General features: G+C 35.3%; 1 protein-coding gene across 2 annotated transcripts; it reads right to left on the reverse strand.

The window, feature by feature from the left end:
- Nucleotides 1-1,339: 1,339 nt before the first annotated feature.
- On the reverse strand, nt 1,340-9,893 carry LOC127848791 (uncharacterized). 2 transcript variants are annotated; one of them, XM_052381402.1, is made up of 5 exons: nt 9,409-9,893; nt 5,117-5,203; nt 4,306-4,428; nt 2,979-3,059; nt 1,340-1,651 (listed from the first exon to the last, which is right to left on the reverse strand). In XM_052381402.1, exons 1-5 carry the CDS (start codon nt 9,434-9,436, stop codon nt 1,461-1,463), a joined length of 510 nt encoding a protein of 169 aa, XP_052237362.1. In that variant the 5' UTR covers nt 9,437-9,893; the 3' UTR covers nt 1,340-1,460. The 2 variants fall into 2 exon arrangements, with proteins under 2 accessions (XP_052237362.1, XP_052237363.1); XM_052381403.1 differs by lacking the exon at nt 9,409-9,893 and adding an exon at nt 7,182-7,239.
- Nucleotides 9,894-16,610: the final 6,717 nt, after the last annotated feature.

Here is a 16,610-nt window from a genome sequence, read left to right on the forward strand (position 1 = left end):
AGTTTAGTGTTTAAGCATCTGCAAATAAGCTTGAAGAAGAATATTTCATAGTACAGCTGATGTCATTAATTTACAACATATAGAACAAAGGGCCACAAATAAAACCGAAAAATCTTGAAGACTATTTTTCATGAAATTAAAAAAAAAACATCGCAAATATAAGAAAGACATTTTTAATGTGTCATTTGCGTTTATTGTGAATTATGGAGTGAAATAATACATGTTTTATGTCGAATTGTCACGAGGTCAATTGGCACTATTTATGACATGTTTCGATTTTTACCTAAAACATTACGTGCCCTATAGTGCACTGCTGTTTCGCATGAACATTATTTTTATTGATGAAGTATTCGGACATAATTTTGCAGGCTGCATTATTCGTACATAACTTTTCGAACTTTTACATGTTCATGCAACATGTCGTCTCAACAAAACATCATCCATTTGTTTAAAACCGCAGCATAAATAATTAAAACCACATGCAGTTTGTATGTTTTACCTTTATCGTTGTAATAAAGAAAGAATATATGAGCCTTGTTCTGAGAATACCGGGATTAATGCATGTGCAGTCCGCACAGGCTAATCAGGGACGACACTTTCCGCTTTAATGACCTTTTTAGTTTAAATGATGTCTCTTCTTAGCAAAAATCCAATTTAGGCGGAAAGTGTCGTCCCTGATTAGCCTGTTGGGACTGCACAGGCTAATCTGGGATGACACTTTACGCTCATGCCCAGTTTTCTAGGAACGCAACTCATTTGTGTTTGACGCTACACAGCGTCTGCATGTGGTCATCATTCGTGTTAATTTTATGTCAATCTGTCAGCAGCATAAATAATGTCATAACCTATTTATGCCTAGTGGACTCTCCCATCCTTCTCAATTGGATCAATTTATTTCCAAAATTAGGGATGTCTAGTATATTAATTTCTATATTTAGAAAATTTCTTACAGAAATTCCTTTAAGCAAACAGCGCAGACCCTGATGAGACGCTGCATCATGCGGCGTCTCATCTCGGTCTGTGATGTTTGCTAGGCCTTTTTTCTAGACGCTAGGCATAAATGGGTTGAATTTCGAACAAAATATATTATGTCTATTTTGGCCCATGACCTGGTTTATAGTGAGTGCGACCTTGACATATGATAAGCTCGTCATGTAGCGATAATGTGAGTCCATTATTAAAGAGTGAGAACCAATAAGGTTACAGTCTGGACAGGCGTACGCACGTTCGGAAGGATGGACGCACTTATCTGTGCATTTTGGGAGCGAAAAAACAAATTATGTTTTATGTATGAAACAAGTTATTATTTAGAGTCATTTGACAATAACAAACAATACAATTCACTCATCAGCGCTTTCTTCAATGTGCACAGTGAATAATAAGTTAAAACATAAAAATAATCCAAATTGTGTTTAAAAAAGAACACAACCAATTCCACAAGCTCAGTTATATGGGTCGCCTCAGCGCTTTGATCGTGCACTATTTCTTTTGTCCGACTTACTGGACGATTTTGTTTTGTCCACGTTCTTTTCTCGACTCACCTGGCGTGACGTCACATCCTTCTGCTCAGTGACGTTGGCGGACGTATCCCGTCGTTTGCTTGATCGGATTCGTTTTTTCTGTATTTCAGTGCCTTTTAATGCAAGTCGAGCTGAAAATGTACATTTGTTTATTGTTTAAGTTATAAACCTGAGTTATGGTTTTAGTGACTTTTAAGGCGATATTGAGAAAGCTACTAGAGCCGCAAAAATTGCTAGACGAACAATTGCATATCTGTGACCTTTAAATGATCACAAAGCAAAGTTTGACGACGCAGGGCATCAGACAAAAGGTGATTACACAAGCTCACTATGAGTACATTGTGATCAGGTAAGTTAAAAACACATCTTACTTAGTTAATCATCCCCTTGAAAAACGGCCTTAACATGCCAATAAAAAAAAATTAAGTTAAAAAAACAGGTTACTACATTTATCTACGTTCCATTTATGACATATTGTCGTCGATTTACAGGTATTGATCCCACTGGATGTTCAATAGTTGATTAACTTAAATTGATCAAATGTCAAATGTTAAGTTCTTATTTTCCTCAGCAAACTTGCTGTTAAGATGATATGAAATTGTGTGTACCGTAAAACAATATAAACGCAAATAAACCACGTAAGATTGGCACTCTAAATAACATTGAGGATTGAAAAAAATGCATTTGAACATGAACCATGTACTTAAACCATTTATACCTAGCATCTAGAAAAAATACCATGTACTTAAACCGCGATTGGAAACATCGAGACTTAAGCGATGAGAATAATTGGGACTTAAACAAAAGTAATTAAACTACGAATCATTCACTTAGAGGCAACAGCAATTAAACTTCATTGCTTGTTATACATGTACAATGAAAACAGAGTAATCAGCTGGAGCCAGTTGAAATCAGAATACAAGAAAAATAATTTTCTAGAAAGAGCACACGACATGAAACTTCTTTATACACGTTTTTTGGATCGATTAGGATATAACATCTATACAGAGAAATAAACTTGTTCAGTCGTAACAGACAGACGCGCAGACGGACAGAAGAGGCAGACAGGACGTAGGTATGAATATTGGTTTCACGTCGCTTGGTCGTAGTAGACATGGTGTCCAAAGTCACCAAATACTGGTTCCACCCTTCCAACAAACACGATGGTGTTTTAACCCATGTATGCTTAGTGGACTCTCCCATCCTTCTAAATTGGATCAATTTATTTCCAAAATTAGGGAAGTATACTATATTTATTTCTATATAATTTAGAATTTTTCTGACAGAAATTTATTGTAGCAATGCAATCATGCGGCGTCTCATCTGGGTCTACGCTGTTTGCCAAGGCCTTTTTTCTAGAAGCTAGGCATAAATGGGTTAAGATAGTACTTAACTGAACTATGATTTATACTTATCCTTTTAATGTTGGTGAGTGGGGTAACTGTGTGAATATCATACCTAGAAACTCCTCGCTGAGCACCCCGTCGCCCGCCTGTAACAGCGGTTTATACATGATCAGTGGAGGGTCGCTGTGACTTTCTAGAATATGGAACAGAGAACATTTTTGTTATTGAAATTCGCAATTATATAACGGAAAGGAATCCAAATTGTGGCCCGGCACAGCAAATTACACTTTTCAGTGCAATTCTAAATATGTAAAATATGTATAAGCCTACTTATATATATTAAATGTCACATCAAGTAAATACGTTTAGAAGTTTCGTTGCTTATTTGCTTGCAAACCACTCTTTTGCATTCGATTGTGCGGCTATTCATTCGAAGAAAAAAACTCGTGGTTCAGTGGAATGTCATTTAATTATGAATAACATATTGTTGTTTATTTACCTATAAACATTCTTATATGACGGGTAGTTCGCAAATGACAAACGAACTTGTATATAAACTTGTTAACGATGCCCTAAGCTAAGAACTGCATTTGTAATTGACATTAAGTATGTGTATGCATTTTCAAAAAGGTACCATTGATCTTCATACATAAAGCATTATTAAGTAATTGGTGTCGTCATATCAAACAAATTGAAAATATGTTTGCAAAAATACACAAAACAGGATTTCATACTATTCGATCATTGCTCATACACATCAGACGCAACGCGTGACGTCACGATAACACCACCACCCCATATATTTTTTACGTAAATATATTAAGTAACACATGATGCAATGCAATTAATATTGATAATATATATATATATATATATATATATATATATATATATATATATATATATATATATATATATATATATATATATATATATATATATATATAAAAAGACAATGCAAACGACGTTACGATCGATTAAACCTAGCTATGCCATTGCTGGTAGAGCATATAAGTCTATAAACACCGTCACGATATTCGGTAACCCATTAATATTAAAGTTGCTTGCCAAGAAATGACGTCAATAATAAGATAATGCTATGACCAAAAACTTAAAAATTGCTCGGACACATATACTAAGTCACGCATTACCAAACGTATTAAAAGAAATACAAATATAACTAGTTCACATTCGACTACCCTCACCATTACGATAATCGGCACTGCTGTATGACGTCATGCAGGGCGTAATTATAATTACAAGTATTTATGATCCTTATGACTACATAACAGTATTTACGCTTTAAGCATTGCTCATCAAGTTAAATAAATTAGGTCGTCTAGCATAAAGTGACGATATAACCAATCAATACTAGTATTTTTGCATACGTATGATGTAGCGCATGACGTCATTGCAAATACTATAACCGGGCTACTTACTTTCCACGGTGAGAAGAACCAGCGTTTCTCTCTCTTCCAGAAAGTCGCTGGCATACCGCTGCTGGTGCCCGGGATCTCGGAGGTTCTTCACGTTCCCGGCTTCATCAGAAAGCTCGATATCGGCTGGAATGTACACGGTTTGGGATAAGAACGTACTTTTTCAGGACAAAATGGTGGATTTTTAACACGCATTTTCACCTAAACAAATCTAGAGCGAAATTTAAAAAGGAAGCATGATATACTAGTACTGGAAGACATACATAAGCGTTGGGAGAATGAAATGACATATTTTTTTAGAAATGGTAGTTGCTTAAAATATGTCAACTTGTTATCAATAGAAGACGATGGCAAAATGTGCGACATAACATCATCTTTTGTACATTTGTATTATAATGGAAAGATGAATGAAACTATAATCCTTGTTATACTTTAAGTTTGAAACTCTGCTATTGTGTGGCATGACCATAATTGGAAAACCTCGCCAAATACCCTGAAATGAGCCTATTCGCCCATTGGCACACCAGAGTCGTGTTGTAATCTATTGTCTTCATTTCAAGCGTATCCACTGCATACTTAAGAACAATTTATTAAAAACTGTGTATTCAAGGTTAAAAATATTATTTGTGTTTGAAAAGTACGAAAATGACATTACAATATGTGACGCCATATATGCATGCATATTTGCCTATTATGCAGACATCAATGTGCCTATTATGCAGACATCAATGGAAGATATTGATATCACCATCTAAATGGTCATATAAAGGATGGTTTTGAAACGACCCCCACCCAAGTGGCTATAGTGACGTACCATAATTGTCGCAGTTGCAGCGGGACCGGATGTTCTTCAGGAGGAGGCTGGTCCGGCAGCAGGGGTTGAAGATCTCCTGCTGACTCTCTGACGGAAGAAGGTAAATATAAATGGGAAAACTGGGCTTAATGCATGTGCATAAAGTGTCGTCCCAGATAAGCCTGTGAAGTCCGCATAGGCTATCAGGGTCAACTCCTTCCGCTTTTATGAAAGTCTTCATATAAATGATGTCACATCTAGACGAACATCCAGTAGAGTAGAAAAGTGTGCATACTTTACAAGCCAATCTGGGACGACTCTTCACGCACATGCATCCCGTGTAATGGGCGAGGCTCAAATTTATAATTATTTTAAGAGATACCTATGTATTAAATTATATAAATAATATTATATCTATATAATATTCTTACATAAGGAACTAACATGACCAAACACAATATTATTTAACATGTTTAACGGTCAATTGCGAAAACAATTTAAAATATTGTAGAATATCAGGATAGGGAACAATCATAATTATATGATCTTAAATATATTAGCGCAACTATTGCAATTTGGTTGTAATTACTAAATTTTAGAACAAAGCCTTAAAGGGATCTTTTCACGCTTTGGTAAATTGACAAAATTGAAAAAAGTTGTTTCAGATTCGCAAATTTTCGTTTTAGTTATGATATTTGTGAGGAAACAGTAATACTGAACATTTACCATGGTCTAATATAGCCATTATATGCATCTTTTGACGATTTTAAAACCTAAAAATTATAAAGCGTTGCAACGCGAAACGATTGAATAATTTGGAAAGTTCTGTTTTTGTCGTTAAATTTTGTGTAACTACGAAGATTGCTTATATAAGCTATAAAATACGTCTAGTGTGCGTATTTGGCGGAATAGCTCAGTAGGCTAAAGCGTTTTTACTTCAGGACTCTGGCAGGACTCCAGGGGTCACTGGTTCGAAACCTGGTCCGGGCAATGTTCTTTTCCTTTTTTTAATTTAATTCTTGATCTTTTACTGGAGCTTTTACGATCCAATGTTTACATTTATCGATATAAAGCATTTAATGAATAAGTTAAAAAATGCCTAAATCTGTGAAAAGGCCCCTGTAAAGAATAACCGCTCTGGCGCTGACAATCTTCTAAATATAAAGGAACAAACAAAACCTGTATAGATGTCGAGAGTTGAGTGTGAAACTGTTCTACCCCTTATATTATTATATTAAGCCTTTTCATTTGAGATACAATTGCTTCATGCTGAACACGCAGTTGACATCGTTGCAAAACGCATTTTTCATACCATATACTTAACAAAAATAGAAAGTCGATTGAATTACATATAAATGTTAATGTTTTACCAGTTTGTAGATTGCACGTTTTGTTTTTCGAAATATTCTGGCCTATTGGCGGGAAATTTGTATTCAAATTTCATCGGACACATACGAAAGTCAGCTTATAAGCTTGGTAAAACAGCTATGCCGAAAACACCTGGCTGTACCTAGTTTAGTTAAGCATAAAATAGTTCATCATAGTTGAGATTGACTGATAAAGCATATAGCAGTTTTCAATAAAGCACATTGAATTACTCCCATATATATAGCTTAGCATAACACATCGTATAGCAGATCTAAGTAGCTAGGCATAGTTATGCGTGTACTTTACATGTGCAGTGGATTTGCGAGTACTTAACATTTACAGGTGGGCTATGTTTTGTTCGAGCGGATATTTCGTTCAGATCCCTCCCCCCCCCCCCCCGCCCCGCTACTCAACAGCACCAAGCAAACATTTTGGTTTCAATGCGGCTGTTATTTACCGAGGCAACATTTTTACATTGTACACATACAATTAGGACCGCCATCATTAATCCTTATAAACAAGAGCACGTGTGAAGTCCTTAAATTGATTAATTTTTATGTGTCATTGTTAAGCTACAAAATCAACAAACGAAATATTTGCGAATTTTCAAATATGGATTAAACATGCCTGACATGATCAGTAAATCAAAAGTAAACTTCAAATCAATAACATGTCTATCGTACAAATGGTAAAATAAATATTATCATTTCTCGTTTACCGATATACAAACAGAACATGTCTCCATAAATTGCCTACTCCAAATGCAGCAATTGAATTGTAGATAAAATATCGCTATAAAATGGACAAAAGTGAATGCGCGTCGATAATAGCACTGTCTGTAATGACACTTGAAGTCAATTTAGAGGGCATTGTTGGCGTATAATCGAACGCGAGTTGATGATAGCAGAACAACATCAACAAGATTGATGTTTCCATTGTATGAATATTATAAAGTTTTTTTCTCCCTGGTCAGAGAAAAAGAAAGTGTTGAAGAAAGATATTGCATAACCTTAACGCCAAACGAACGTTAATTGGCTGCTTGTTTGAATGATTGATTATTTGATTGATTGATTAGTTGATTTGTTGATTAATTGATTAGTTGATTGGCTGGTTGGTTGATTAGTGATTGATAAATGGGTGGATAGATGGATTGATGTATTTATTTTTGACAGTCAGTCAACCAGTCAGTAGGTCAGTAAGACATTGACTCAGCGAGCGAGCCAGTCAGTCAGTGTGTCAGTTAGTGAGTCAGTCGGAGTTAGTGAGTAATACAGTGAGTCAGTGAGTAATTGAGTCAGCAAGTCAGCTAGTCGAGTTTTTCGAATGATTGAAGATATTTATGATTAGACATAAATGTTCGTATAGGAAAGAGTTGATGATGAATTTATGTTAATTAAACAGTCCGTTTTATTTAATTAATTAATTAATTAATTTAACTAAGTCTGCAAGAAACGTCAATTAAAAGTTAGTGAAATGCGTTAATAACCGACCGACTGAATAACATAATGTTTCGGAGCGTCGATGTTAATCAATTAGTAAGTAAATAGGTTGGTTCAGACAGTCCGTCAATCAGTCAGCCAGTGAGTACGTGAACTGGAAATATTAACATTAGTTTCATTACGTCAATTTTCGTGTGTATACATGTATTAAGGTATTTAATCACTTTGAAGCCTTTAATTGCCCCATAGCATATCGTAGTTAGAGGATAGTTAAATACATATTATATCACGTTTTCGCAATTACTGATATTATCCTCTTATGCATGTATGTAATCCACAATCTTTATCTCAGATTACTTTTTTAGTTTTTAGATTATAAAAATACTTGATCAACTAGTCTGCCTTTCGCTGTTTGCATCATTCTTGCAAGTTTAATAGTCTTTTTAAATTAAGATTTGATGTCGTTGATATTATATATGAAAATATTAAAAAATATAGATAGAAGAATACATGGGCTGTGTTCTATAAAAAGTGGGTTTAATGCATGTGCGTAGTGTCGTCCCACATGCTAATCACGGACACATCATAATTATGATACTTTTCATTAAAAAAGTATCTTCTTTGCAAACATTCAGTTTAGGCGGAAAGTTTAGACGGACTGAACTGGCTAATCTGGGACGACATTTTACGCACAAGCATTAAGCCCCGTTTTCTCATAGCACGGATCATCTACATAATACATGGAACATACTCGAAACAACTGAGATACCGATTTCAAATTCAAATTGTCTGCCTTCTTAGCAAACTTATGTAAAGGTTCCCATATGTACTTATGCAATTCAAATAATTTTATTTTATAAATAAAATTTACCGCAGTGAAACATAGGTGTTTATATTTATAAATAAGTTCGATCGAGCTTACCTTTATATAGACCTCTATTTTACTGATTGTTTATTTACAATTTAACATAGATATAAATTAACATGCCCGACATTGCTATCAAATGTTTAAGGTGAATTACCTTCAATTTGTATTCAAGAAATCTTACAAGCATTTAAAAATAATCAAGCCTCGCCCTGGGAAAACGGGGCTTAATGCATTTGCATAAAGAGTCGTCCAGATTAGTCTGTGGAGTCAGCACCGGCTTATCAGGGACGATGTTTGCCGAATCAACTAGATTTTCGCTTAGAAGAGACTTCCTTTAAACGAACAATTCCATACAACCGGAAAGTGTCGTCCCTGATTAGCCTGTGTGGACTCCACAAGCTAATCTGGAACGACACTTTAAGCATATGCATTAAGCCCCGTTTTCCCAGATAAATTCATTTAAACATGAGTTGCAACAGCAAGAGAGAATCCTTATTAAAGCACGTTGCCCTTTGTGTATGGCAAGAAACAAATTGTCAAGCGGTGAGACACAGTTTAAAAGCACGAGATACAACAAACAATTCGCATTTGATCTACGACCCGCCTCATATGTTATTAACTAATAACATTATACTCACCCCCGTATCGGACCGTTACGTATACCATCGTTAAAAATGTTCACTAAGTCGCAATACCATTTACTGAAAATCCATCACAAGTTCCACAACTGTTAACGGGCAATAGGTTTCCAGACGGTCACAATTTAACGAAGAACAAGTTCAATAGCTGACTATGAAAATCAATTGTTATTTCTATACCCTGCTGTCGTTCTTTATTACAATAATTTCGTATTTCAGATCGCGTTTCTAAATCTGTGACCGAGTATACAAAATAATTACAAAATCACAAAGTCTCGTGGCTGTGCTATTTAATCCCACATCGATGTATGAAATTTGAAAGCTTATATACCGGTGCCCATTAAAAACATATATTTGCATTGAAATTTCACTCTTCCCAAGTCGTGTTTGATTAACCAATCCACGCCTATTCATTTCACGCCAGGTTAACAATTGTATCTGAATGCCTCTTTCAATCCGAACAATATGCCCCCGTATAGGAGCTTAGTCCACACAAAACAGTAAGTAATAAATTTCCCAATCAAATACTCGGCATAAGTTTCAGATTATAGGGTCAAGCGTTTGTCAAGCATAGTTCATTATGTGCGCTATACGTCAATTTGAAATCAATTAAATTTACATCTGTTAGCGAGATAATACAAAAGCTAACGAATTGTTTGTTTGTTTTTCGCTTTTATTCATTACTTGATGGTGAATAAATATTATGTGCGAACTAAAAATGTTTGTTAACGTTTGCACGTAATTGAAATATTTCATGTAATAAATCACGCAATGTTGCCCAATGCAATCAGTTTCGTCGGTGTTGTTGGATTTACAAACGCATTAATCAGATCTCGAAAGGATTATGATCAAGATTGCTCGACAGCATTTTAATACCGGCTTACGTTTGTTAATGTTATTACTGCAAACAGTAACTCGCAGTCTATTCAGGTTTTATGCTGTTTGCTGTTCATCAGTATATTAGGGTTGGAAATAAAGCCTTTAAAACTTAAACCTAGTTAGAATGGTCTTTAATTAAATATAACTTTCTTAAGGACTACAAATGCGTGAAAATACGTATCTAAGTGATAAAGTTTTAACACAGTTTTTTTTATCGTTTTAATAGCTTTTGTTTAATATTGGAATACACATATTTTGCATCAATTTGCATAATGGACCGACTGGCCTTTGTAAAAATAAACTTCTGGTCTGTTCATTTCTATTAAGTTTTGTAAATATAATTTGATCAGTTTTTTGCATGCATCTATATATCACTTTCTTTTCAATCAGATAAATTTGTACAGATGACAACCGCGTGCGGTTTTCACACAAATGGAAATCAATGGTGAAAGCCTTTATTCGAGTTCATTTATTACGGACAATCAATTGAAGCGATTGCTTCGTGCTTTCAGACAAAACCTGACAAAGAGCGAATACATTTATTATCAGGTTAAGTCTAATGTACACTGTCATAAACTGAGTCCTTTTGATGGGTCTTCGGAGAATTTCCGTCTAGACTTTCAAACAAACAGTTTGAAACTGTTTAACATTAGAGAACAAATGACATTCTCAAATAGGCAATAACGTTTGAGTTTCTTATAGAGGAAACGTACTTCTGTAAGAGTGTTCTAAGAAAGAAATCTAACCCCAAAAATAACAACATATATTTATTTATGTATCAATGTTTATTAAGTATACATGATTTACACCGAGGTCATATGTATTTCAGTAGATCATCCTGTGATTGAGGATAATGTCGAATAAATGTACAAACCTTTCAAAAGTAAGGATGAAAACATAGAAAAATAAGTCGCTGACCGCCATTTTTAACTCATGTTAATATTTTTCTCATGCCACACTAACTGATATTGTTGAGCAAACAAGGTGATATACAAAATAAAGTTTGGGTTGACACGCACAAATTGTCAGTAATTTTTATATACAACACTGTATAAGTGGTAACGTTGGCCACGTGGAAACATTTGCAAATTGCCAGCCAATATTGCGTCCACCGCCCACATGGAATTTTACTATGACACCGGTTTGAGATTGAAATGCACGTTCCAGTTTGAAACGATATTAAACGGGTGAAGACATATACAAAGACAAATACATATGAACAAAAATTATTTATTAGTAAGTCTGATTTAATAATGCCAGAGCAAAATGTTATCGGAGAAAACATTACTCAACTATTGCAGAATAATTACGATAAAATGCTATTTTTAAAGAGAGTCTGGACATTGCGAGCAAACAATGGTGACATAGTTTATCTTAACATATGTGATAGTAAATCATATGACATGGTGCATGAATTGTTATTCATAGACATACAATAGATTTCCCATTTATGATAAATAGTAGTCAGTAGATCTAACTTTCATACAACAGTAGGCCCAGGTATGTGTTTTAGATTGGTTAATACACAGACCTGGTAGGACGTGATGACAAACAAAGTTATCCGAATGTGCATTACCAGCAACAATCGTGATACATCGGCTATCTCCGGACACCTCAGTAGGATAGGCAGATTTAAGCAATAAATCGTCTGCTGATCCGGAGTGAACCAGCAAGTCAATTTCTAGTATGGCTTCCCTCCCCTTTCACTACGTAAATTCTTTTCCGCAGTAAAAGAGGCAGGGTACCAGACAAGTAAATCTCTTGCACGACGGTTACATTTACGTATGTGGGAGCAAGGAACGACAACTCTGCATGGAGATTGCTATTCTGGTTCCCGTCGTACCTATAATATTAGTACTTCAGGCAACCGTGGAAAATGGCGGCGCACTATGTATGTATTAATTATCGAAACATATTAAAGTTTGGAGTAAGCGAAAAACCTTCAAGCTTTTGTAAAGGTTTAGTTATAGGTATCGATCCGTCTATTGCATTTTTCGAATCACTTATGATTAATATAGAAAAATGATATTAGGTCATGTTTACCCAATTCGGACACAGCGTCTTTCGGATAATGAATGTGTACACAATCGAACAAGAGAATATATGTTCAATGTACGTAGTGTATATGATGTATATTTTTTATGGTCAAATAAATAATAAATCGCAATAGCATTCCAAGGTAGAATTTTACCTGGAGTACTCTTAAATGGGTTTATCGTGTAGGCCATTAACTTGTTCCATGGTGATAGATTGGGGATATTTTCTAACTTGGTCAATTTGTCTGGTTGCATTACATTTTATGCTTGTTTAAATTGTTGATTGATATTAGATTATCATTTTTATACAATAAAGATATGCCTTCCCATAAATACTCGCGAGAGGCGTAAGTCAGTAATATGAGATAGAGATGGATAGATAGATCAATAGTTTGTAAAATGTCTCATACTCAGGTGGTTAGCATGTGGCTATTATATTAATAAATGAAAACATCATTTTGAATGATAAATCATCAAAATATTGAATAAAATCAAATTATCTGAAAACAAGAACTGTCTCCATAGGATGACATATGCCTCCGAAAAACGCTTAAGCCTTTGATAGAAGTTAACTTATGAGCATGTTTCGAAACTTCAACGCAGATTTCGAAACTTAAACGCGGACCCTAAGTTCAAGGTCAAAGGGGTCAAACTTTGTGTGCGTATCGAAGGCCTTGTCTATATACACATGCATATCAAATATGAAGGTTACATGTGAAGCGACATAGAAGTTATGATAAAAAAATTAAACCTAAAAGCACATTTCAAAACGTAAACGCAGGACCCTAAGTTCAAGGTCAAGGGCAAAGGGGTCAAAAATTTTGTGCGTATTGAAAGGCCTTGTCCATATACACATGCATACCAAATATGAAGGTTACATCTGAAGTGCCATAACAGTTATGAGCATTTTTCGAAACATAAACGCAGATTTCGAAACCTAAACACGGACCCTATGGTCAAGGTCAAAGGGGTGCAAATTTGTGTGCGTATGGAAAGGCGTTGTCCATATACATATGCATACCAAATATGAAGCTTACATCTGAAGCGACATATAAGTTATGAGCAAGTTCTCGAAACCTAAACGCAAAGTGTGTCGGAAAGACGGACGGATGGACAGTGCGATCACTATATGCCCTCCTTCGGGGTCAGCAACTGTAACTAAACGTGGAAAAAAGGAAATCAGTGATAACCTGTTGATGGCAGACTTTTCGTCTGTGTGTGCTAGCCCAGCCAAGGAGAACATTACTCTGATAGTTTCCAGAAGGGCCTTCATTTCTTCTGCTAGTGATGATGATATGATAGCTCTTACAAATTGTCGAGGTGTACCAATGCCTGAAAATGTATTATAAAACCAAATTTAAATACAAGTTTACAAATATTAATCACATTTTACAAACCCAGATCATATTATCAGTCAGACACAATGATAAGTGTGTGTAATTAATAATCCATGCTATCTACTGTTTATATTAGTAGCTAGAGAATATTACCCACGCTATCCACTGTTTACATAAGTAATTATAGTATATCATTTTTCCATCAACTGTATACATAAGTAATTTCTAGCAGCTGTCTGATATGGCTCAGTAGAGCTATCCTGTTAAAAATCTTATGACCACTGGTTAGAGACCCATCGGTGCAAAACTTCCTGTTATGATCAATTCTTGACATTGGTTCAGAGTACCAGAGTCATTTGCTTCAATGCTGGTTCATAAAAGAGCAGTCAGTAGCTTCCAGAGAATAAGAGAATAGTTGCTAGTAACTTTAAATCCATAAACATTGGCTAGGTGGTATGACTGTAATAATATTACCTACACGTGTGTAGTGTTGGAACAGTTAAAATGCTAACAAATTACCTCTAAGGTGAATTCAAGCTATAATATAGAGGCATACTTAGAACATCGATAAGGCTGGCCTTTTATGAATCTGATATAAAGGATAACGCTTAACCGCTTCAATGCAGATTGATGAAGGTACTATGCGCCATTACTGGAATCAGGCTGTTATGGTTAAACAAAAATTAGTGAAAACTGTCGTAAAGACAATTTCTTCTATTGTAACACAGATACATTAACCATAAGTTTAAGTCTGCAGTATAAAAATCCAATCAAAATATTTCATGATGATACATTTAAATGGCTAGAATGTAGAGATGATGTTCTACTACACATAATCTGTATTAACAAACAACTGATTTTGATAAACAATCAAATCATAAAGCAATGCTTAAAAGAATGTGAGCTCATGATGTTGAGTAGGTAGGTCAAGACTAGTTTACAAGAGTCACCTAAATTACTGAAAATTGAGGTAAAGAGAGGTTCAGTTAAGCTCAACTTTTTTAATCATGCAGTCTATTGATAAAATAAGTTTGGGAAATTCTTGCAACTGCAAAGCAGCCTTTTCTTTATATAGGCCTTCATAGGGACTTGTATATTTAACCAGCCAAATAGCTCAGTTGTAGAGCATTCGCTTCGACATGTGAAGGTCATTGGTTGAAGCCCCGGAAGGAGCACATGCATCAGTGACCGTGTCATACAAGACGTATACAACTGCTAACCAAAGCTTCCTTGTCTGGCGCTCAGCATTAAAAGGGTAGTTCTCGGGAAATTGGATATCGTAATACTGGTGTACTCAGAAACGGGTTTTCAGAGTTTTGGTGCTATACACTGGGCACAATAAAGAACCACCAAGGCGGTCTATTCTAAAAAGCTAGAATATCACACTCGGACTTCCTTGTATATTGTATTAACAGGAACCTAATGAAAATAAGTGCTTGCACTTTTGTGGGTTATCTATGACCGTAAGGTGTAAAGAAATCATCATCATTAAAGCCTATACATAAACACCCTTATTGGACTGTTGTTTTTTGTACAGATTACCTTCAGGTCTTTTGTTGGTTCCATAAACACCCAGTCACCATCTTTAGCATCAACCCTTAAATAAAGCATACACATTATGGCAATGTTGAGAAAGCAAGAAAACAACAATGGAACAATAACAATCATAGTTTAGAGGCAGTCATTAATTATCTTGCAAAATATCACAGCAAAGGAGTCTGATACTGTGAATATATACTGCCGTTGATTGAATTGACTGAAGTCTTTGCTCATGATGATTCACAAATAATTGTCATACCTTTCACTTTGGAATGGAAGTGACAAGGAAGTCTGTGTCTCCACATCTCGAGTGGCCCGTGTCTTTACATCTGCAGACAGTATCTGGAATCCCTCTGCCATATCCATGGCATCCAAACTAACCATGGAGGAAGTACTCGTAGGATACGTGTTGGTGGAGTAACAAGCAACCTCCGTGCCAGTGCTTTGCATGATATACCTAGTTGGTGAAAATTATTTCAATATTAATTCAAGAAGTCAAACATTATATCAGTGTTCAATGTACACCAATAAATGATGAAAAACAACCTCGAAATATAAATTTGATAACTTATTTATGTTATGTCAAGACATAGTTATTCTAACTATATCATTCACTCTCGACAAATCAATCAAGGTTTAAAAGGAGATGTCAGGATCTTTATTTTATATGCTCTACGCCAAGCTCTACCACTGGAGTATCGCAGCGGTACATATGATATTTACATTAAAATTATATAAGATTGCATTGCGAGTGATTCTTTTTGAATTGTTTAGAATACTTGAACGAATAGACAATTTTCTATAAGTAAAACAATTTTCTATAAGTATGACTAAGACTTTGTGATGAAGGCAATACGGTAAAATTAAAATCTAAGATTTTTGTTACTAGGAATATTTTAGAGAAATAGTAAAGTACCATAGCGTGTTGAAGACGTAAACTGTTTATATATGGCCTTCGAACATGTCTCCCAATATTCTCTACGGGTTTCACTCCCCTGCAGGGTGTGTTCAACATACTGTTTAAAGAACTCTTTCTCAGCCTCTGTCCACAGGATATTCCGAATCTGGCCCTGCATAATGGTTAGGCTAGAGGTTTTTATTACTCTAAAGTAACAAAGGTGTTATAGAAGTAAAAATATGTAGACATTTTAATCAGTTTTTTGCCCTGTACAGAAAAGGCAATAATTATTTGAAATGTAATTACTATTTTTGACGGCTGATGAGGTGTACTTTCAGTCGGACTGCTTCTTTCTCTCTTCAGACTCTTTGGAGATTGTGGTGGAGTGTGTGCTGGTGTGAATGACGGTGTATCACATCTCTTCACGTACGTGTGGTCTAAGCCGAACATGGTTGGCATCCTCTTACTTCTCTTACTCAGTCAATCGCCTTGCTGTATGTAAGAATGATCCAT

The sequence above is a fragment of the Dreissena polymorpha genome, chromosome 10 (assembly GCF_020536995.1).
Source record: "Dreissena polymorpha isolate Duluth1 chromosome 10, UMN_Dpol_1.0, whole genome shotgun sequence".
Lineage (NCBI taxonomy): Eukaryota > Metazoa > Mollusca > Bivalvia > Myida > Dreissenidae > Dreissena > Dreissena polymorpha.